The 23,767-nt window shown below is 44.7% G+C and overlaps 1 protein-coding gene across 1 annotated transcript; it reads right to left on the bottom strand.

Annotated features, from left to right (window-relative positions):
• Positions 1 to 268: 268 nt before the first annotated feature.
• CEND1 (cell cycle exit and neuronal differentiation 1) lies at positions 269 to 20,032 on the bottom strand. Its single transcript, XM_081880802.1, has 2 exons — positions 19,877 to 20,032; positions 269 to 7,690 (listed from the first exon to the last, which is right to left on the bottom strand). Exon 2 carries the CDS (start codon positions 7,453 to 7,455, stop codon positions 7,033 to 7,035), a length of 423 nt encoding a protein of 140 aa, XP_081736928.1. The 5' UTR covers positions 7,456 to 7,690; positions 19,877 to 20,032; the 3' UTR covers positions 269 to 7,032.
• Between the last annotated feature and the right edge of the window lie 3,735 nt (positions 20,033 to 23,767).

The raw sequence follows: 23,767 nt of genomic DNA, 5'->3' as shown, positions 1-23,767 counted from the left end.
AAATTTTGTATTATTCACCTAATTTCTCATGTTAAGGCTCCTTTTTCTCCATATTTTAGACAAATGTGTCGCTAGAAAGTACCAGTTTCTATGTTCTCTTGTCACTTCAGTTCACTAAGTAGCAGGGTCCCTCCTTGGTAGGATGGGAAATCATTCCAGTTCTGTGTGCAGAACTCCATGTCATCTTAAAATATGTAGCCAGAATTAAAACACAGTAGGACTCAACACTCAAGCATAACACAAAAAATGATGGTCACTATAAGAAGTGTACAATATACATATATATATAGTTTATTTCACACAATCTTGATAAGAGTTACAGGTATATTGGGAATCATTTACAGTTCCATAGTATATGGAGTGGCCATATAGCTTCTGATGCAAGTAACATACATTGTGTAAAAGCGTACACTTTCCCAATCAACCCACCCGCCATTCACACAATGGATTTTCAAAGCTAATACTAGATTCAGCTACGTAGGAAAGCCTCGAGAATGCTAGGATACAGCGTTGGGTGACATACAACACTGTAGGTCACAATGGGACAAGCTAAACTACTTTAATTTTCAATCTAGTATTTCTAGTCTACCTGCATTATTGCATTTATACGCATTTTAAAAGTCAAATAAAAGAGAATACTATATGGGAAAGGAAAAATTCTTGCTGATTTTAAGGAGTTGAGCTGCAGCCCATACAAAGTGTCCATAGAAGCATAGGCAAGATTATAAATTCAAAAAGGTACAAATTAGTTTTCTAGCTTGGTGTGTGTCAGTAGGCTTTCATTTCCTTTGCGGAAACGGAGTCACCAACAATGGACTCAAAAAGAAACCCAAATCTGCATGTTATACACACAGGCCAATTGATGTGTTAAGTGGTAAGTGGATCTGTTCATTTGCAGGGGAGGGGCGGAAATCAAGATGTTGCTTGACAAATTCAATTCAAAAAAGAAATTATATCTGGGCCCCATTAGAGATAATGGGGAGACCCTTTAGAAATACTTGTTTTTTGTAATGAGCTTTGCTATGTTGATCTGGTATATATTTGTTTTAGTCAAGTGATCCCCTTAAGCAGATAGCGAACGTTCAGATTGAATAAATTAGCATTTCCCATTTGCAAGTATTACTCTATGCCTTTCCCTAACTTTTGGTTTAGGAAAAAGCATAAGAATTAAAAGAGGGCAAAGAAGGTCACCACAAGTACATTTATGAAAACACAGACAAATTACAAAAGGGTTACTGAGGCAATAGTATTCCCCTTGCTCTTTTGATAGTTCAGGAGGCTAGTTGAAGCTGCAGTGGTAGAAAAACTGGCAAATGATAAGACAGAATTACATGGGGGTGGGTGGGAATTAAATGTATTTCTCACAACTAGGCATTGCTACAACTGTTACCAATAAACCCTGCATGACTATCCATAATGACTGAACTTTAATATCTAGTGTCAACGTCTGACTTCAAATCAAGGCATGCCCTTCAGTTTTGGGGACTATACTAGTCCCTATAGCAGGATTTTATTTTATTTTATTCAAGACAGTTTGGGTCTCTCTCACACTTCTTGGGGTACATATGAATGCTATCAATATGAGAGAGAATTCAGAAGAAAAATAAAAAATGTATATTGCAGCCAATGCAGGTTTTACATTCACATTAGAAGCAGAACTCAAGCTCACATTTAAAATGACCTAAGGAGTCAAATTAAACATGACAACTGTCTAGCAGAGTGTGGGAAGTTCCATTGTGTGGAGAAGCTGAAGCGGGGGCCATTTGTGTGTCTTAGCCAAGGGTTCATGAAGAAGCAAAGTGTGTAAGCAGAATCCCTTCCCAATCAAATTCCACCAAGGTCTTGGCAGAGGTCTTATGGAACAGATGGGTATGTAGCAGGGCAGACAGAAGCAGTGAAAGATGGAGCCAAGATGTTGGATAAGTGGTAGAAGTAACTCTTGTCAACCCACCTGTCTGCTTTAAACACATATCAATTCTGTGAAAGCTGTTGTTTTTCAGACTTAACATGACATCAGATGTAGCTTTTACCTTAGTGTTTCCCTTTTCATTTCATTTGCTCCTAAATACAGCCACACAGGTCACAGTCTCCAAGATGAGAGGAATCTTATCCCGTTCCTGCCAGTTTCCTGCTTCCAAATTAATGCCCCGCCCCCACCGTCACTCTTCTGCTTCCAAATCCTGGGTGAGCCATACACAGTTAACAAATACAATTAGAGCATTTCATCCTTAGCATACATAACAGAAATGTTATGTCCGTGCCAGCTTGAAATACTGATTTTATGTGCATGTTCAAGTCCTCTCTCTATGTTCCGAATAGCAGGTCCTCAATTACCCTTATCAATTATCCTTGCTGTATTCAAGGCGGATTTTCACCACCCTTCTAATGCATGCTTAGGGGTGAAGCAAAGATTCAAATGTGCATTTATGTTTCTGAATATGAAATCAGAGGGTGGTAGTTTTCCAAGATTATTAAATCAGAAGTAAGACTGCTACTCCTTTCCTCAAAACATGAATATTTCATTTTTTTCTGGTTTCATGCTCACAATATTGATTGGCTAAGTATGTACAGAGTATTTTATCACATTAGGAGAGCACATTAAAGAACTGAACTAGCTCCTGTCACATAGGTTTGCCTAGACACCTTAATTCTGACCTGCAGTTGGATCCATATTCTTCAGTCCACGGTATTTTGCACTGATCTATTAGTAAATACCCATTCCCAGTAAACATGGGGAACAGGATGAACCTTGGTATACACACCAAGACCCCCATTACTACAAGGGACTCAAGATTCACAGTCACTTTGAACTTCAGTGGAGTCCAACAACACTTTTTGTACCTAGGGCCTGCATCATCCACCAAAAACAGTGAATCGAGAGTGAATTGCACTTCCAAGTTAATGCATAAAACTTTCACATTGCCGCCATTGGTAGATGCCTGGGCTCAAACCATGGGAACAGGTGACATGCCCCGACAGCAAACAATGATATCCACACAGGAAGTGTGACATGCTCATACTTCAGCTTTTGGCATCTTCTGATGATGTGTCAAATAGTTATATAGACCTACAGCTACCAAAAGCAGGTTATAAGTGAATTAGCATGCCCTGTTCAATATTAATTAAATACTATGCCCAGGATAATCCCCTACGAATTCCACCAGATTAAAATGATACTCAATGCGAGGAAAGGATTACAAATCTCTGGCATATACGAAAACAATTTCAGATAAGTAGGTTCCTGCAATTATGACAGAAATATGGTGCACAAAATCCAGCCATCACTCACTTCCTCTACTACCCCTTCTATGTGTGCTGCTCTGCCTGAGGCAGTTTCTGCCACCAGCTCCTCATCCTTCTCTCTCTCTCTCTCTCTCTCTCTCTCTCTCTCCAGCCCTCCTCAGAGAGCAGGGCTTGCAATGCATTTAACTAAAAGCACACATCAGCCTCTGAGTGGATCAAACCTTTGTACTGGCAGACCTGCTGCCACAAACCAAATAAAGCTGCAATCCTATACAGTACTTACTTCCCTGGCAGCAAGTCCAGTACAAAGGACTCAACAGAGCCTACTTCTCAATAGGCATGTATAGGATTGCACTTTAACAGAACCAGTGTGTCATAGAGGTTCATAGTTGGAAGACCTAAGTTCTCAGCTAGGGCTAAGCAATTTGTAGTCTTCCAGGTGTTGTTGGACTCCAATTTCCACCACTGGCAGCCAGCATGGCAAGTGGTCATGGATGATGCGAACTGTAGTCCAGCAATATCTGGAGGACCAAAGGTTCCCTAGTCCTGTTCTAAACTCATAAAGCCCACTGGGTGACTTTGGCCTAGCCACTATCTCTCAACCTAGCCAATCTTGAAGGGTTGTTGTGAGGATACAAGGAGGCAGTACCATGACAGCTTGGAGGAAGGGGAGAATATAAAACCTTAAGAGCAAAAGTAAGAAAAATGAGTTGGTATAGATTAATAGTTCAGCTCTTAAGCAACAGGCAATATATATATTTGTGAGTGTAAGAGTGAGTGAGAGTGAGTGAGTGAGTGAGTGAGTGAGTGAGTGTGTGTGACTAGCTGTTTTGGGCAAAGACACCAACTTAGTAAAGTTGAAAAAGCTTATGAAAGAATAGACACAATCTGCAGCACACTCTGATTTTCTCAGCTTCTTTAAGCACATAGTCAGGGACATGCATTTAGAAACTCATAAGGCTTACCAATATAGCAGTGTTATATTCACACTTCCATAAAGCACAGATTTAGTAAGTTCAGAGAACACACACACATATTCCTCTTTCCCTCCCCTCTCCACCACCTGGCCAAATGAACGATCTTACAGTCACAGACACAACAAGGTGCCTTGTTGCAGTACAACTGACTGGAGATGCATGGCCGAGGGCTACTTAAGAAACTCGAGGAACCCATCAGCCTATGCCCATAGCTGTCAACTTTCCCCTTTTCTTGTGAGGAATCCTATTCAGAATAAGGGAATTTCCCTTTTAAAAAGGGAAACGTTGACAGCTATGCCTATGCCCTGCCTCAATATGCCAACGCAGGAGCAGCTGAGAAGCAGGAGCAGGAGCCAGGCAAGGTGTAAGCAAGGCGAGTGCCCTTCTTTTTTCCAAAAGGGTCAATGATGGGCAGGAGTCACAATGATAACACCTCCTGGTTTACATGGAAACTTTAGGGAGGAATGTGCCATACACACATATAAAGAATGTGCAGTGCTGGTACACGGCTATTTTTTGCTGACTGCATCAGAAGATTATACTGACTAGATTTATCATTTTAAAAGGGTCTGCTTAGAAGCAGTAGTTTTCAGCTCCCAGCACAAGAGGGATGATCGTACATTCACCAGGGCTAACCATACATTCATTTATTGGAAGGAAACCATGGTTTCGGATGTTGCATGGTGGAATGCAAGTGGCACAAAACATGGACACTTTGTGTGAATGCAGGTGCGCAAATAATGGTTGCCTTTTGCTTTTTGTACAAAGAATACAGGTTTTGTAGCTTTACAAAGACTTCAGTAAACTGTACTATATACACAGATATTCTCAAATAAGGTAAGGGTAGGAAAGCTTGTATAGGAAAGCTTGTACACATACATACACACAAAAATACAGGTGCTTTCAGACTGGAGGTGGGTTCTGGAGAATTATTCTAGACAGTGGGACACCACAGTACTAAGCAATGACTGTTGGTGAATGATTCCCCTATAGACCTAACCTATCACATCACAACCATAAATACGAAAGAAAGGGAGAGAAAGTTGGTCTTCAAGACGATGAACTGTAGTCCTGCCACTGTCACCATCTCATCCTATTTCATGATCAAGTTGTGGGTCCAGAGACTAAAATGCAAAATAAATCTAGTACCCACATTAATTTATGAGCAAGTCTGTACTGCATTGAAAACTTGGCTGCTCATATCTATCCCAACCTAACAACAGAAAAACGCTTTACAACTCCTAGTTCAATCTAATTAGCCGTTCCTTTTTTAAAAAAAACAACAACACTAATCTGATGTCAATCACCACTTTCGCATCAGATTCAATCTAAGCAAAAATATACATGTAAGCTTCTTGTTTCAAACGGTCATCCCTACATTACAATTTATGTCCCAATGTTCTTATGGTTAGTGGATTATCTCTGATAGATATATTAACAAGGATACGTCAACATACATTCCACTGATCCTTTGTCCTCTCAAAGTCTGATTTTAATTCTTCTGGAAGGCCACCAATGTAGCAAGGCTAACTCAGGACACAGGGAATTTCCTCCCCTCTTAAATGCCCATTGGTTCTAATTTATTGGGGGGGGGGCAGTTGCCTCAATGAATCGGTTGCCATTTTTTCTCTGCACTGAAATGTCCAGTGAAATAAATGGGATTAGCCCATTTGTCTGGCTCCTCCAGCATTAGAGTTATAAAGTGTCAGACAGCAAAAGACAATCCTTCCATTTCAAATCTGTGCACCTGGGCAGGATGCTCCATACATAAATACTTCCTAAACCATAATCCAGTTGTTGATTGGTCACAAGCTTAAAAAAAAGAGGAAAGCAAAAGAAAGAACAAACCAACCAACCAGCCCATAATTGCTCCTTACTTTCCCCTTTCATACATGGCATACAATGACAGGTCAACCTTCCACAGCGAAGCACTAGCATTCATCCCAAATCCATATGCACAGAAGGCCTCCTTGACTTCCACATATTTTGAATCATGTTGTTTAAGTATCAATGACATCAAGTCCTGCATAAGAGGTTTACCAGCACAGGACCAGGTTCAACAGAAAATGCTCTACTAAGTTGCAATGCCCACTGAAATCCGCAGCCAGGCTGCTATATGTCACCATGCCCATATATTGCACGGTGGGATGGCAAGGCTACCCTATGGCTCTCAGCAGGCCATGCTTGCTTCTTGACCTTTGAAAGCCCCCCGTGCTCCAGCTGCTACTTTGAAACTTAGGCAAGGGGGGGGGGACAGAGTGAGCACATTAATGCTATGACGAAACGAGTACTAGGGACACCCTATCTTCCTTGGATCAGGAAAGAAGCTCTAGCTTGTGAGCATTCTCATACCACTTTACAGTGTGTGCTGGAACAGAGATGGCAACAGGTGACCTTGCCGATGGGAAACTCTCCCTTTCCACCTGCTCTACTGCAATCCAGCGTAACCAAGCTGAGAACTCTAAGTGACCCTGGAGCCAACCTCGGGACAAAAGGTGGGGAAGGAAAGGAAAACACCGCAAGAGCTCATACGGACCAGAGAAGAAAAGCCATCTATACACATTGCTGCTAGCTGAGTTATATTACACAAAAGAGCAGAAGCCCACCAAGTGCCCACGCTAGGCCAATGCTGGCGCATCTGCTGGGAGCAAGGCAGCGGCCAGCATTGCCGTTTGTACCTACTTAGCTCTTTCTCTATATATACGGCATATTTATAGGTATGTATAGAGTTTACCACATGCATTTTGTTTCAAAAGGAACTGTACATTCAGCCCAGAGTTATTCCTCTCCCCTGTGCTTCTTGGGTGCCAATTTATTTTTTCCGGGCAAGGAGAGCCACTCCCACAATCAGAGCAATGGCAGCCACCGCCGCCCCTCCGACGATGATCAGAGGCTTCATGTTCTCAAAAATGCTGCTGCCCGGAGACTCCTCCGCATTGTTCCCTTTGTGCTCAGAGTCAGCGGAATGACCTGCAGCCTCTGTGCCCTCCGTCGCTCCCCCAACAGAGCTAGGCTTCATGTTGCCGTGGTTGTTCAGCATGGTTGCCTCACTGGCTGCCGCTGTTGCCGCCTTTTTTGCTGGGGTGGTGGTGGGAGGAGCCGGCTGCTCCTTTGAAGGGGCTTCTTTCTTATCGGCAGCTGTGGCAGGGCCAGGGTTGGGCTTCTCTGGCTTCCCTGAGCTGGCGGTCTTGGCATCAGGCTTATTTCCACCACGGGTGCTCCCTTTGGACTCCATCTTGCTCAGCTGCACAGTGGAGGCCGCCCACTCCTGCTCTCAGACCAAACCAAAAGGCGTGGTGAGGAGGCACAAAACAGGTTGGACGGACCCCGGCTCCCTTCACTTGGCCCTCGAGCCAAAATCCCAATAAAGAAGGATCTGCCTCAAAACTGCTTGGCCTGTGCAGCTATAATTCCGTGTTCCCGGAGGGCGCCCTGCTCAAACAATATGCCGCTGGATCATGTTACAGAACCTGCAAGATAAATTAGAAATACGAAGGTCAGGTCACAAAAGACATCAAGAGGAGTCGCCCATCTTTTCAGACCTGGAGACACACATTTTGCCCAGACATGTATTTCAGGACTCACTTCTTAACATTTTGCTATGTATTTGCATGGTAATATAGTGCTGATGTTGCAGTAGACCTATTGAGGCCAAATAATCAGCCCTGTCCCACCAGACACCAGCCCATGATCTAGGGTGCCTATTTTTTATTTCATTTCATTTCATAAAATTTAAACACTGCCTGATTGTTTACAAAAAATAGGAATGAAAGAAAAACATTACCTGTAATTTAAAAAAAATCAAGCTAAAATAACAATAGATGATAAAACAGATTAAAAACTCGCACCAACTTTCTAAATATCTGGGTAGGCAGTTCTAAACAAAAATGTTTGGGGGAGGCCTCTGTATTTTACTTTCTAAGAAAAGGCAGTGCTCATTTATGGCGGCTACTTACTTTGAACTGTGCTGCCAAGTATGGCTGGCAAACAGTCTCCTGTTCCGAAGAGCTTGCAGCAAAAGACGTAAGAAGGGGCCGTGGCAGCTACTGGCCACTGGGGCTGGTAGGGCGGAAGGCAGGGAGCCACAGCCAATGACAGAAGAAGCACACAAATTCTAGTATTGTCCCCACCCTCCTCCTCGCTGACTTCTACAGGGCAGCACCGAGTATAGGGAGGAGGGAGCTGAGAGCCAGCAGCACCCTGTGGGTGGGTTGTAAGTAGGTGGGGGCTAGCTGAGTGCAGACTGGAGATGGCAAAAGCAGTGCCTCATTTACTCCAACAGACTCCGCTGAGAAAGAGAAATAAACAGGCAAGGCGGGACAAAACATGGGCACCTGATGGCAGTGGTTTAATGTGTCAGTAGCTCCAATGGCATGGCCCCATTTTTGACTGTTTTTGCTCATCATTTTCAAGCCTGGACCCAGAAGGGGACACCGCCACTCCTTTAGTCTCCTGCACCACACTCCAGAGACCAAGACTCAGAGGCTCCCAACATCACGCTGTGTTAGACCAGCAGTAAATATTGGAAGAATCAAAATCCCAGAGGCAAGGAACAAACACCCTGGGAATTATTGGAAGGTTGTAGGAGACATGCAGCACAATCCTAAGCACGTTGACACAAGGGATGCAAATTTCACTGAGCTCAGTGGGATTTACTTCCTATTAGGAGGAAGGAAAGTAGTGCTTTGCATGCAGAAGGTCCCAGGTTCAATTCGTGGCATCTTCAGGTAAGGCTGAAAGGCTGAAAGGCCCCTGTCAGAAACCCAGGAGACCCACTGCTACGTAATGTGGTAGCTGATATGAAGCTAGATGGATCAATGGCTACCTATGCATTGATTGATAGGTGTTCTTAAATTTGCAACCTCCATTTTAGAGGTCCTTGATAATAAGCTTTCACAAATCCACAATGAAATCTTGGGGTGTGTGTGTGTCCCCCACAAACAATGTGTGATGGGAAAATATTTGATTATTTCCGTTGCCCTTGAAAAAGCGCAATGCAGCATCCAAAGGTCATTGGAATGATGGAATTGATCAAAACTTGTTGGCAAGGTCTTAGATGGCTCATGGCCCTTTCAAGAATGTTGCAAGGTAAGCTTTTCCCCAGTCTCCATCCCAGGTCAAATAACGTTTAGGAAAGGTTTTCAACTAGCACGGCCAGCTCAATACATTTTGCTGCCCAAGGCAGGTGCATTCCCTCCCTTGTCCATTTTATATAATGATGCTAATAGCTCAATCATACTTCAAGACAGGGCAGCATCTTCCAACACACCCAGGGCAGAAAGCTAGCTTAGAGGGGACAGGTCAGGGGGCACCCTCCATTGTCAGAGGCACTATGCCTCCGACTACCAGTTCATGAGAACTGCAGGTGGGCTGAATACTATTGCACTCAGAACCAGCTTGCTGGCTTCTCACAGACATTTGATTGGCCACTGTGAGAGGAGGGTGCTGGTCTTGATGGGTCATTGGCCTAAGTCAGGGTCTCTTCTAATGGTGCTGTCTACTACATGTTGGGTGAAAGCACTAGGAAAGACAGGCAAGCCATCATTGCCACCACAGCAAAACTGCTGGAGGTTTCAGGAACAGCTGCATACAGTTTTTCCACCAACAAAGTTAAATATAGACCTATAATATATCCAGCAAAAAAAGAAAATGAAAATCTCCTGGCAATCCTCTCCCATCATCCTCTTCCAAGATGGAAACAAGTAGAAAGAGTTTATGTATTTTTATCTTTCAAAACAGGGTTGTGACAGTACATTTCTATGCAATATTTAAACTAGATTACCTTTTTTGAGCAAGGGAGTTTTATAACTCTGCATTTTGATTCTCAGTCTCTCTCTCTCTCTCTCTCTCTCTCTCTCTCTCTCTCTCTCACACACACACACACACACACACACACACTCTTCTATTATTTCCCCAAAGGGAGGTGAAAAGGCAGGCAGTGCTGGGTCCCCATCAAACAGGACATGGCCCATTCACACGTGCACACTCATAAAGTATGAACAGCTTTTCTTTAACAATCCCTGCTCCCCATCCCACCTCCAGAGATCTGCACCCACCACACCACTCTAGCAACAGACCTGCCACAACCAGCACATACCAAAGCTCCATAATCCACAGTCCATGGAAAAACATCAGATTCTAACAGTGCAGCACGTCTTCAATTGTATTTGCAGCTCACCAGTGTCCCCTGGTGCACCAAAGCACCTTTGGGAGGCTGCAATTTTGAGCAGACAAAGAGGGGGAGGGGGACTGCTAACTATTCCCCTATGAGCTGCTTTCCCTAGCACTTAGTTTGAAATAGCTAGAAATTAAAAGCCAAGCCATAAATAGACTAGAGAAGGCCTTTTAATTACTTATGACTCAGCCAACCAGGACTTGAAAAAAGAAAGCTCAGCTTGGTCATCACTGAAGCACCAGCGAATGAACCACCACAGATTAAGCATCACAGAGCAAGTATTCTGCCTCCAAATACCAGGATTGGGGGGGGGGGCTTGATATTACAGATCCTAAAATGTTGTATCTTGGATAAAGCTTGCTTTTCCAAGAATAGGTTACTAGGAAGTAAGAGCCTCCAATGGGGTAGGTGGGTCAGTGATCTGGCAGCTTGAGTGGGGGTGGATGGTTGATAGAATGGAGATTTTGATTAATCTGCAGCCAGCTACATGGTTTGTACTTTTCTCCTGGAGTTGTGCACCTGGACAAGGGAGTGAAACCCCTTATTACATAACATATACCATCATTGTAAAATTTAGGATAGAACGTATTAGGCAGCATAGGATGAATGCTGGGCAAGCACTTTAGCCATGTTCCCCAAATTTTCAAGTGATTGGAAAGAGCCAAAGCTCAGTGGTAGAAGCATCTGCTTTGCATGCAGACAGACCCCAGTTCAATCTTTGCAATCTCCAGAAAGAACCCTGGTGAGCCTCTTCTGCCGGTCAATGCAGAGCAAGGTGGAGCAGTTGGTCAGAGTCCACATAAGGCAGCTACCTATGTTCCTAAGTGAACTCGGAATGGCAGCCCTCTCAGCTTTCGCCATTTCCCCTTCCTATGCCATTTATCTGTGGCCTTTTTATTCATCGTTCTCCCAGCGCAGCATCCTGTACCGAGGAGAGAACTTGCAAACACGGCTGAGAAAGCCAGCCCCCCCCCACTCCTCCACCCCCTCTTTTCACTTTGTTTAGCAAGCTGCAGTGGCATTCTCCCCTTCCAAATTACTAGCTTGCACTAAGCTGTTTGGTATGTGCAAGCAAAGAAAAGGAGGAAGCAGAATAACAAAGCCAATAATTTTTAAAGGGGGAGGGGGGAGAGAACAGATCCATAGCCACATTGTCTTACTGGGAGGGCTTCTTTGAGAGGGCTGTTTCTTCTGGAGCAGTACAACAGAAACAAGCAACTTTACTGTAAAAATTACAACAAACAAACAGAACACTGATAAATTCAGGGCAGAGAGGAGTGGAGGAATGAATTCATTGGAATGAATGCATAAATCTTCATCCCACTCTCTCTCTCTGTGTGTGTGTGTGTGTGTGTGTGTGTGTGTGTGAGAGAGAGAGAGAGAGAGAGAGAAAGCACTTGGCTTTTCCAGCAGGGAAATGGAAAGTTAGGATGTAATCTTAACCTCCTTTAGCTGGGAGTAAACCCTGGCGAATTAAATACAATTTATGTAGTTATGAGTAGATATGATTAGGATTGCTCTGCCCTCACTATATATATATATATTGTTTCAGTAAAGAGTTAGCTCCTGAAAGGTATCTTGCTATTGCAGTGGTGACTCAAGAGGCAGGGAATAATCTGATATCCACTTACTTGGGAGGATGCTCTATTGAAATCAAAATGGAATTTACTTTTGATTTGAAATTTATAGAATTGCATAGTAGGTTGTTTTTTGTTTGCTTTTTACAGTCAAGAGGGTGAGGGGGGACAGAATCCCCCCCTTTCTTTCATCCCACTCCTGAAACTCCACCTTCACACTGAGCAGCACCAGCAAGGCTCTGGAGCCACCAACAAGCACACATCTCTTAGGGTATCAGAACACACTGCAACATTTTGCTGCAGGCCACACTTGTTCCTTTTAACAGTGAGCTCAAATCACTCAATTTCAAAAGGCCCCAAAAGGCTAGAATGTGGGGGAATATTAAGAAGTTTTGTGCTCTATAGTGCCATCTGGTGTCGCATGTTTATAACGCATTTACAAAGCTGTTGTTGTTGTTGTTTACTAATAGTAGCTGAGTCCTGGGGCTGTTTCAAAGGGGACTCCATTCTCTCAAAACTCCCACAACCCAGACCAATTGAGTATTGAGCATGCTTAATGGCTTCCAGGAACCACGGAATATTGATTGCCAATGAGGGAAATAAACAATTGGCTAGCTTAAATGCCTTCTAGCTAAAGGCTGGAGTCATGGAGAAAAGGGATTTTTTGGGGGGTGTACTTCCATATTTTGTTGGGGTCCTATTGGTTCTAATAAACTTGACCACTGCAATTGCTGGATTTCTGCTCCCCTTCCAGCATTTGCCATCTCTTCCTTTCTCCAGAAGCCTAGAAATTTAATCTGTCCCTTTTATTTTCCCGTCTGTGCTGCTGAAAGATATCCACCCTACACCAAATAGATGAGTCACACTAGTTTTTCTGTAAAGAGCCATAATTACAAAAAGCCCGTTCTCTTCCCCTTCAACAGTCATTTTCCAGGGCCCATTATCCCCTTCTTGAAAGATGTCAGACTAGAAACAGAGGCAGGCACAGCACAAGAACCTCAGGACTCTTGGTCAGAGGGGAAAATCAATATTCTGGAAGAGGTTCAAGTTAGAATATTGCAGCCCATTGCAACAACCATTTCGCAACGAAAAATTTTCGTCTCAGCATCACAGAATGCTGGATTAAAAAGGCCTTTGGTCTGATCAAGCAGGGCTATTATGTCCTTATAGAGGCCCACTCAGATTAGTACTAGCATTACATGGGTTAGCAGGATTGGCCCAGATAACAGAAGTATTGTCCAACCAAAAAACCGCTCCTATAGATCTATAACCCTGCAATACAGGGTCTCTAAATTAGCATTTCCTGTTGTGCTTCCTGGTTGCCAGCAACTGTTCCTCACTGTAGCAACAGGTAGAAGCACCTGGAAGTACTTTGGAATCAATGTACAAAAGTGCCACCTCAAGAGTAGAAAGTTGTGTGCACACTAATTAGGGTGGCTCCAATACACGCTAAGAGAAGACAATGGGCAGTTTGCTGAAATGTTTAGGGAAAATTCCTGCCTTAATAATATTGCTAGCTAACTAGTTGAAGTGGAGGGTAGGGCTCCTGCATACATAAATAGTAGTGGAAGAAGAAAGAGCAGGGGGAGATTTGAGTAGATGACTTTGTCACGTCCAGCTGAGCAAAGCTGAACTGCAACTGCAAAAACTCCCAGTTCTAACACAACTATTCAAAGGGTACAGGCACCCTGTTTCCCTTTGTCAGCTACTAAGCAGTTCATGGAGCTGCTACTCTAAAGAGAAACCACACAGCATCTATCTCCGGGTGTAAAAGAGGGCCAGGGGTTGCTTTACAAACACATTTTCCAGCCCACTAGATCTGTGTCTTCAGCAACCAAGTCAGGAATTAAAACCAAAACAGCTGTAGCCTTAGCAGGGGAAGGAAAGGGTTGAACTCCTCCCACCCCAAGCACTGTGGTCCTGGTGAAGATTGTGTTCCTGTTACCTGGTGTTATTTTTTTAAAAATCTGACATAGCTAAAGACAAGGTGAATGTCATGTTGGCTTTGACAGAAAGTTAAGTGCAGTCATCAACCGCAGTAGAAGGAGTAGGACTCTTCCTTCCCTCCCCACCACTAAACAAATTAAGAGCAATCTCCAAAACCAGCCCCAAATGATGACAGCACAGAAAGATTCAACAAGCAATGTATGGTCAAGCACTTGGTCAGTGATGGCCCCGCATATCCAGACAGCATCTACAAATGTATCGGCTGCAAAACAGACAACTGCCTTCACCAGCCTGGTCAACTCCACATATTAGACTTCCAACTCCTTGCCACCATGCTGAATGTGCAGTCATGATGGGAGTTGTAGTCCAACAATGTCTAGAAAGCACCGGGTTAGGGAACCCACCACCAAACCAACAGCGGCCTAGTGAAGCTTCCCCACCCCTCACCCTTTGAACTGTGGACACATCACTCTGAAGTAAACAGGGACAGTCAGGCTATTCATCTCCTGCGGGGCTCCGGGCACTGAAGTTTCAATCCACTATGCTCATGACTTCTGGTTTTGTTTGTTTTTTGTTACTGTTATTCCTCCATTCTAATTCTTCCTTTCCTCCATTCGAATTCTTCTCCCATCAAAACTCTCTGACCTGTGCCTTCTTAAGCAGCTGTTCTTCTTCAGTGTCTCAACAGAGTGATGCCTCAGATCACTTCCTGTGTCAGAAAGGAAAACACCACCAAGGAGCAAAGCAAAAATGAACAGCCACCAACTTTCTTCCCACCTACCAAGCACTGCCCATTTTGACAAGCAATTCTATGCTCAGAGACGTTTGAAGGACTAAGCAATTGTATTTGTGAACAAGACCTTGGTTTATAAAACTAGGGGTATCCATGTTCTGACCCTGGAAGCGATGCCCTTTTGTAGACTTTACAGCAGCTGAAGTTGAACCTGGAAAAGTCATTTTCAAAACCTGTCTTAATTATCACTTTAGCCAAGTTACCATATCTCAGGGCTCTGTCGAGACACCAGCTGATATGGGCAAGTGACTCTTCTGACTGGATCCACCTGCAGAATAATGCCTTGTGTGGAAAAGCACATGTGTACTCTTTGTTTCCCACAGATTCCCATCAGCATCAAGGAAGCCTGCGTATGCAAGTTGTCACATGTGATCTCTGCGGAGGCTGCACATCTGTCACCAGGCCGGAGATACTTCCTGTATAGGGATTTTGTGACACACAAAGCAGCCTTTGGGACCACGTGGCGGTTTTGCAGCACACCATGAAATGTTTTTGCAAAACCATCATCGCTTAGTCAGCTGACTGGCACTCAGGAGGCCCAGGAAGCAATGCTGACCCATTTTTTTAAATATATATTTATGACACACACTCTAAGCCCACCAGTCTTTTCCTTTTGAATTCTGACACAGCCCACAGAGTCTAATGCTGGCAATTGCTTTAACAAACTGCGATATCAGAGAGCAGGAAAGAGACAGGCCTGTCCCCTCAGAGTTCACTTTCCCTTTTCATGCTGATCATGACACTGCGCTGGAACATTGGCCACACTTTCTCAAGGTGCAGAAGGAAAACCCCAGAATCCCGTACAGCCCAGTTCCATAGTCATGACAAAATGGCTGCCACAGTACTTCTACCCCTTAGCAGAGCAAATAGTCGGTTAGTCAGGGCAAGTTTGTACAGTCAGCAGCATCAAGTGATTGAGTCTGTCCCCAAAGAGAAAAAGCTTAACTTCAGGCTACAAGTAGGTGGTTTCATCTTTGAATAGTCACCTGTGAAATATTTCCTGACCCTAAAAAGGGTTGTCAGGGAGATGGGCTCTGCCCTAGAACTCGGCCTGACATACTGGTTTACTAAGTGCCAAGGACTGTATGTGTCAGATTCAAGCATGCACCTCCCCTCCCTCAAGCTTGTATCTTGTCACTTGATTTTACCAATTGTATAAACAGGCATTCCCCCCCCCCACACACACTGGATGGGATTGGGGTGGATCATACATTATTTAGTGAGTTTCCAAATCTTTGGTTGCAGCCGTCCCACTACAAAAGGGTTTCCCAAACTTGGGTCTCCAGCTGTTGTTGGACTACAAATCCCATCGTTCCTAGCTAGCAGGACTAGTAGTCAGGGATGAGGGGAACAGTAGTCCAAAAATAGCTGGAGCCCCAATTTTGGGAAACCCTGCACTAGAGCCTATAGCACGTGTGGCTAACCTTTTTCAGCCTAAGGACCACACAAAAGATTTGGGCAACCCTCCAAGAGTAGTGGTGTGTCCACTGCACACTCCCTTATGTGCATACCCACCACACATAGAGATACAACACACACATGCTTTTGGAAGAGGAGTTGCTCCTTCAAAGCAGGTAGGATATCCCAGAATCTTCACTGAGAGTTAACAAATTAAGACAGCAGAGCTGTGAAGAACAAAATGGGGCACCTCGTTACTGGAGTAACTGGCAGCTGGGAGGAAGTCCCATCATTAGCACATAGAAACACTGGGCAACTGCCAAAGCCTCGGGACCCTGGCAAGACCCATTGTGCAGGCTCCTTTCAATGAAATCCACAGTGGCTCCCATTGGGGGTCTAAAAACCCTCATTTTTGTTTCCTAGAGCAATGCTATGTGGGGACACTGCAAAATCATAATGGTTTCAAATCTACCCAAAGCTCACAAGTGTGCTGTCGCTGTTGCTCCCCACCTGAAGAGGCCATCAGCATAGCATGGAGCCTGCTTAGCGGCTCAAGCTCAGGGTCAGGGTGTCCTCAGGCCTGCAGTCAACCCTGCAGGGTTTGATGAGTGGCCTGAAGTGTGTGCATTATCGTGTCAGATCTGTTCCTAGCTCAGGATAAACAAACATGTAAACCAACCCTCAGTCCTCCAATATAGGCATGTCATCTTTTCCATCTCTGAATGGAGTTAGGGATACTTAATTGCCACACAGAGTTGTTGCCCTGGACAGGCTGTTAAGCTTGCAGAGGTATAAAGTTGGCATAGAAGTTGGTTCATCAAACATGAGTTCAGTCTGACTGAGTCATAACACCGTCCCCCTGCCACCTGCTTTTCTTTCTTTCTGTATCCAAGCCATGGTGGGCCCATGGACTTTTCCTTCTCTCTGCTTGTTGAATCCAGAGATAGATAAAACCATAAGAAGAAGAACAAAAAGCTCCAGTGCCACAAAACAATGATGAACAATGGCTCCATTGAGAATGATGGCTCTATTTATCTTATCAGCGTTCCTGATAACTAGTAACTTCTGTTTCCCTGTAACTCAATTCAAAGCTATGCCCCGGATGTGTCACCCAACAATTCCCCTGTTTGCTCTGCTATGGCAGACAAATGACTGGGTTGGAAATCTCGCAAGGCCCCGGAACGTTGCAGGCGCTGGCTCAAAGCTGCCGTGTCGCACTTGAAATTCAAGAAGCCGTTGCAGACAGAGATCCTGACCCAGCTTGAGGCAACGACCTTTAGCAAAGAAGAGCACAAGCTCCCTGGGGTGGCCATGGAAAGCTCAGGCCTACTCAGACTCTACCTCACTAACCAACAAAAACAGTGCTTCCCCTCTTACTTATTCCCCAGTAATGCTGAGAAGGACATTATCTAGTGGAAAACATATAAGCATCATTGACTCATCATCCACACACACTCTCCATGAGGGATTATTTATTGCAATGTTATTGAGGAGGGAAAGGGAGCCAGTAAATTCTTCCTCCCTTCTGCTGCAGCGAGCAAAGGCCTGACCACAAGGAAATGGAGGCCTGAAGCTTGCCAAAAGGCAGCAGTGGAAAAATGCCAGAGGAGCAAGTGATGGTGAAGGAGACCAAGAATGCCAGGACTCTATGAGTGTCTTGAGTTTTATTGTTGCCACACCTTTAGAAGATAGCGGTAGAAGTAGCTTTCAAAGTAGCTTTCATCCAGAACTCATTGGTGAAAGCGTGAAAATGCAGGCCCAAGAGATCAGATGTTCTGCATGTCTAATAATAAGGAAAGCCTGCAAAGAAGCCGGTTGATTTCTGGCCATCCTAGTTTCCCTTAATTGCTCCACCAGCATCACCCACAATGGCAAAGAGAGAGTGAATGTTCCCCTTCTTATGGCACCTATGTAAAGGAGATGATCATGTAACCCAAGCTTGGGAAATACTGAACAGCTATGATATACCAAAACATGCCCCCAAAGGCTGTTCAATAAAAAAATAAGAGCAAATTCCTGTGCAAGTTAGGCAGAATCCCCATTAAAGTACTGAATCCCCATTAAAGAACAAATAGAAAACCTGCAGGAGGAAGGGTGTGCTGAATTAAATGGAACTTGAGGGCACATAGCTTGCTCTGAATTGTTACCCAATTTGTATTTTGGATCTCTGGTGAAGGTATTCCATAGAGTGCTATGGAACAGGGGTGTTCTAGACATAATAAACAACCTCAAGCAATCCTGCCCCAGCAGTGCAGTTGTACACATGTCCACTCTGATTTTACTGGGACTTGCTATAGCTGAAGGGTGAAGATTTCCAGAAATCTCCAGTTTTCAGTTAGTGAAGTACACTAATACCTTCTAGCAATTGCAGGCTGCTCAGCATTGGGGAGAGGGGCAGCCCTCGTTTGAGAGCTTTAAAGCCTCAACTTCTGAATGCTTGGATAAACCTGGCACTCTTTTTTAAAGGAAAAGGCCACACCAACAGGTATTTTCCAGGCACAAGGTGAAGAATACATGGCAGTACAAAGGCAGAAATACACTAAATATTAGAGCTTCCAGCGTCATACAGATGTCCCATAGCTCAGCATGAATTCCAATACCCACTAGGTTGAGTGTTTCCTCCTCCCCCTTCCCCCAGGAACAATGCACAAGGGCCTATTTTAGAGCTAAGAGTAACTACCACTTTACCACTAGTTTTAGATAGATGTAAAATATCAGAAGAAAGCTAGGATGCAGTATGCATCATTGAACTACCCCTTTTGTTTTAATAGAATTTTACAGGCGCAGATACACACTTTTCTAGCATAAAGTGGAGGGGGGGGCATACAACCCTAAGCATAAAATTTCAAAAGGTTTGATCAAGCAAGCCAATGTTTGGTTTGGCATCTTACATGCAGGACTGATGGCTAAATAAGGAAAGAGAATGAAACACCCAATGCAAAATACAGCATAAAAGATTATTCAAGCTGGAAAAGTGTGCCATTAATGTTACAAGATTAAAACAAAGAGGGGTGCCTATTTCTCTCCCAATTCTATCTATTTTTAGTTTATAAAATATGCCTTAAATAAACACACCTGATTTCCCAATAGCATCAGCCCGCCTTTCTAAATTTAAATTATAAAAAATAGCTGCGTTGCTAGATTGTGCCAGCATGCTCTAATTCTCATCTATTTCTCAGAGACGGATGTTAAATCTTCTCCGGAAAAAGTCTTGCCAGAAATTCTCCTGGGCAGCCACTGCAATCGTTATGCTTGGGCAGCACTGGCTGCACAATGACCAAATCAAAACGCAGATGACATTCTGCCGTGCTATATAACCCCCAGGTTAGGTAGGACGTAGGTATTCCGCTTCTGCTCACACCCACCATCTGACCTTCAAGGAAGAAAACGTGGCACAGGAGCCCTGGGTGTAGCACTCAAAACGCATTTCACAGGTGTTTTTCCCCTGCCCCCGCCCCGTCCCTACTTTGCTCAGGTGGCATCAGTTGCCAGAATCAGGACAAATGCACCAAGGAAAGCCAGGGTTGCCAACTGAAATGCTTTTATCATAGCAACCCAGTGACCTCTCCCGCTCTCAGAGATGCCCAGGCAGCTTTAAACAAGCAGCTCTACCTCTATTCACCTGCATGCAAAAACATTCTCCTCCACCATCCCCCCTCCCTCCTCCGTGCACATCCCTCTTTGCCTGCCTACCGATTTCCCTTACTGGGGGGGGGTGTCTTCTATAATGTTCCAGAAGACCGAGGGTAAAACAAACGACCCATACCTTTACTTCCACCTTAGGGCTTCTGTTTGCTGATGTCACACCTTGGAAGCTGGCTGTTCCGCAGAGAGGAGGAACGGATGAAGAGCAGGGGGAAAGGAGGGGGAGGAAAATACCCTGGGAGTTTCCCACAATGCCTCACTGCAGACCCGCATGAAGCTGAGGAGGAGAGAGGCGGGGAAAGTGGGCGGGGACCCCCGGGTGGGCGGGACCAAGGGAGGGGCCGATGGCGGAGTGGGAGGAAGAGGTGAGCCGCGATAGGTCCTGACGCTCTTTTCAGGGTGTATGGCTGCAGGGAGTCGAGTTTGCAGCTGGGAACGTGGTAGGAGGGAGGCCTGGCGCCGTGTGGGTGGGAGGCTGCTGCTCAGGAGCCCCCGGCGACTGGGCTCCTCTTTGCGTCGGAGGGGAGCGTCGCCCAGTATGGAGTAGCGCCAGCAGGCACTGTGTTATCCTCTGAAACGCAGCCACGAGATCTGTTAATGTGTGTATTCGAGAGGATGCGAAAAATGACCGCGCGCACTGTTTTGCGAACTTTCGTGCCACGGTGGACTCCTCTTCGACGGGCACAAAATAGCTTGGAGGTTGGAGCGATGATTAAGATCGCGGCCCCGAGCGATTTGTTTCTCCGCGCCTAGGGGCTCTCGGATGACCCTCCCCAGCACCGGCCTAGTAGGGAAAGGAAGGCAGTGATAGAAGGCGCATGGATTCTGAGATGGGCTAGACAGGAACTTCGCGCGGGCTGGGAAGCGAAGAGGCTTCCGATCCCGCCCTCGTGGGGGCAAACTGAGTGTCTTATCCCGTAAAAAGAGAGCAAGGCGCCGCCAAAACACGCTCCGTCGTTGCCCCGAGAAGGCACGTGCGCACTGGGACCCCGGCTTGCGCTTGCCCGTGTGCGTGAGTTTGTTTACAAGGGGAAGGAGAAAAGGAGAAAGCAGGGTTGGCGCGGGGCGAAGTTCGCTGAAAGCCGGTTCCCGACTATCGCCTATGCTTCCCCGGCGCTTCTCTACTGTAAGCCTGACTTTGCAGACGCGTAGTAGAGACTTGAGGGGTGCAGTTTTTCACGCCCCAGGGCTGACAAAAGCGGCACCTCTTGGAATTCCGCTTTCCCTCCCAGTCGTCCTTTGCATCTGTCTACTTGGCCGTTCCGAATGGTGCTAGAAGTTTGCCTGGTAAAAGGTTTGTTAGGGTTAGGCCTCTCATTTTGAGGGTGGTGGAATCAACATGAGGCTCCACTCTCCCTACCAAACAAAGCTCCCACTGAGATAAATTGGGATTTAAGCTAATTGATCTTTCTGTCTTTGCTGTTGTCTGTGAAACCAGATGCTTTTGCTTTGAAAACATTCTCCCACCCACCCACCTCCGCCATATCTACGGTATAGACACAGGGCAACTGGACCTGGCTGAGTCAGTAAAGCTTCGGTCCTCAGTTCTGTTACTATTGCAGGAGATGGATCTACTCCTGCTTCCTAGAAAAAATATTCTTAAGAACATAAAAAAAGTCTGCCGGATCAGGGCAGTCACCTTTCTATTCCAGCATTCAGCTCTCACAGGTACCTCTGGGAAACCTGCAAGCAGAATTCATGTACAAGAACACCCTCTTCTCCTGTGATTTTCCAGCAGCTGGTATCCAGAAGCATTGTGACCTCCAACTGTGGAGGCAGAGCATAGTCATCATGACTAGTAGCCATTTAGACAGAAAAATAATCCTGGAGGAGAGGTCTTGTGCCTTCCTCAGTCTTGAGATAGCCACTCATAGAGCTTCTTCATAAGAGAATAATCAGATTGCAGAGCATCATCTGGCCTCTGATTTCCATATGTCTGATTTCCCGTACCTAGCTGAAACTACATTTTGAAAATGCATTTAAAAAGTCAGATACAAATCTGTTGCAAAAGGTTCTCGAGTCTCTAATTTTACCTCATTTAAATAAACAAGAACAGTGTTTTTGAAAGAAATGCTGCATCTTAATGCTCAATCAATTGACCTCCAATGGAGGTGCTTTAAGTATAATTGTTCCTGTGTATTGCAGCCAGACCGCTGTGTAGCCAACCATTATTTTATATTATTAAATTTTATTACCTGCCTTTCCCCAGCCCAGTCCCAGGGCAGGTTGCAATTCAAAATTAAAACACCTAAGACATTCGCAATAATATCTTAAGTTTGGTGGGATTTTTTAAAAAGGTATTTCGACTCATCAGTAAGCTCCCATGTAAGCCATTCTGGCGTTCCCAAAGGGAGTATGGGATAGTGGAAAAATGTATTGGAATGCTTTCAAACTTACTGTTATTTCTTGAGTTTTGCCAACTAAACTCCCCACTGCAAAATAAATAAATGCCAGCATCCATTCTGTTGCATTGTTTCCTTCTTTTTACCTTTTGTAGTCCAGCATTTGAAATTCATGGTTCATTTTCACTGTACCTTTCATAAAATCTCTTGCGCCAGGGGTTCAACACAAGTTGTTTAGAAAGTGTTTTCCATGCTTCAGTAACTTCCAGAATGGACTACAGTAAATTAATTGGCCCTAAACATGGTCTCTAGGATACTAGCTGGGCTCCGTTGGTGGGAGTGTATTTTGCCAGTGCTCAAAATTTTCCACTGGCTTCTGCTCCATTTCCTTGCACGGTTTGACCTGTGAGTGCTTACCTTCAAAAGCCCTAAATGGCATGGGTACCTGTCCAGGTGTACTTCAGTATGAGCCTCCCCATACACTTAAATAGTCCACGAAGCTTTCCTACAGGTGTTCCTGCTATCTGCATCAAGGCAGCTGGGACACATGCAGACAGGCATCATAGTCGTGGCACCCATTTGTGAAGCATTCTCTGTAGGAAGGCTTGCCTGTTTCTTGCACTGCAGTCTTTTTGAGACCAAGTAAAAAGACTTTTTTGGCTTTCCAGATTTTAAATCTCTGGTGGAATTGCTTTTCAGTTGCTCTTGTTTTAATCTTAATGTACGTGTCCCCCCTTATTTATGCAGTAAATTGCATTAGGACTCTGCACTGAAGGCACAATGTAAACTGAATGAAAGTGGTGGGTAACTGAACTAAGTGATTTGGAATCTCTCCAAGTGAAGGCCCTCAATGTATTACATCTATTGCACCATCATCACAGCAAAGGTTCATAGAGGATCCTTGGGTCTGGGATATGCCTCCTCTTCCTTCTGCACTTTATGGTGGGGAAACATAATTGCATCCTGCTGGTTCTAGTATTTGGATACAGCAGCTATCACAGTGAAATCACAATCCACACCCACTTTTTTTTAATGTCATAAGGTGGGCAGAGATAACTATGCCAACCAGGAAAAAAATTACAAGTGGCCAGCAGATGGCAGTCGCCTGTTCTGTTGAGGGTGGGGAGATGGAGAGAAGCAAGCTCCAAAATGAACCATGTGACTATTGCTTTCGGAAAAAGACCACCCAGTGTTTAAGAAAGAATTTAGGAAAAGGGGAAATGCAGGACATGTCCAGGTTACCCAGTTGTTTTATTCAGCTGTCACTCAAATGAAACACATAAAATTCCCAGTTCAGACAATTCAGGAGAATTTAAGACATAGTGCTAAGCAGTAGATTGGCTGCTCTGTTTTCCAGCATAAATCCCACAGGGAAGGTGTGAGGCTCTGAAAGTGATAAATGGCTAACTTGTGTCTGTGTCACTATCTTGGCATCACACAATGAGCCCGGAGTCTGTAGGGATGTGCACACGCACATTCATCTTGCGTAGTTGTGTTTCCATGGAAGCAGAATGGCCTTTAAATGGTACTGCATTAGTGATGCATGGCACCAGCCTTCTTGATATAGCAAGATTCAACATTTCAACATTAAGACCATCTGTGGAGAAACTAAGGAGCCAGTTAAATTTCACAAAAGGAACCTTGATCTTCTAGTCCAACTCAATACATTA

The sequence above is a fragment of the Podarcis erhardii genome, assembly GCF_964252035.2.
Source record: "Podarcis erhardii genome assembly, chromosome: 1".
NCBI lineage: Eukaryota > Metazoa > Chordata > Lepidosauria > Squamata > Lacertidae > Podarcis > Podarcis erhardii.
This window is presented reverse-complemented; position numbering and strand designations above follow the sequence as displayed.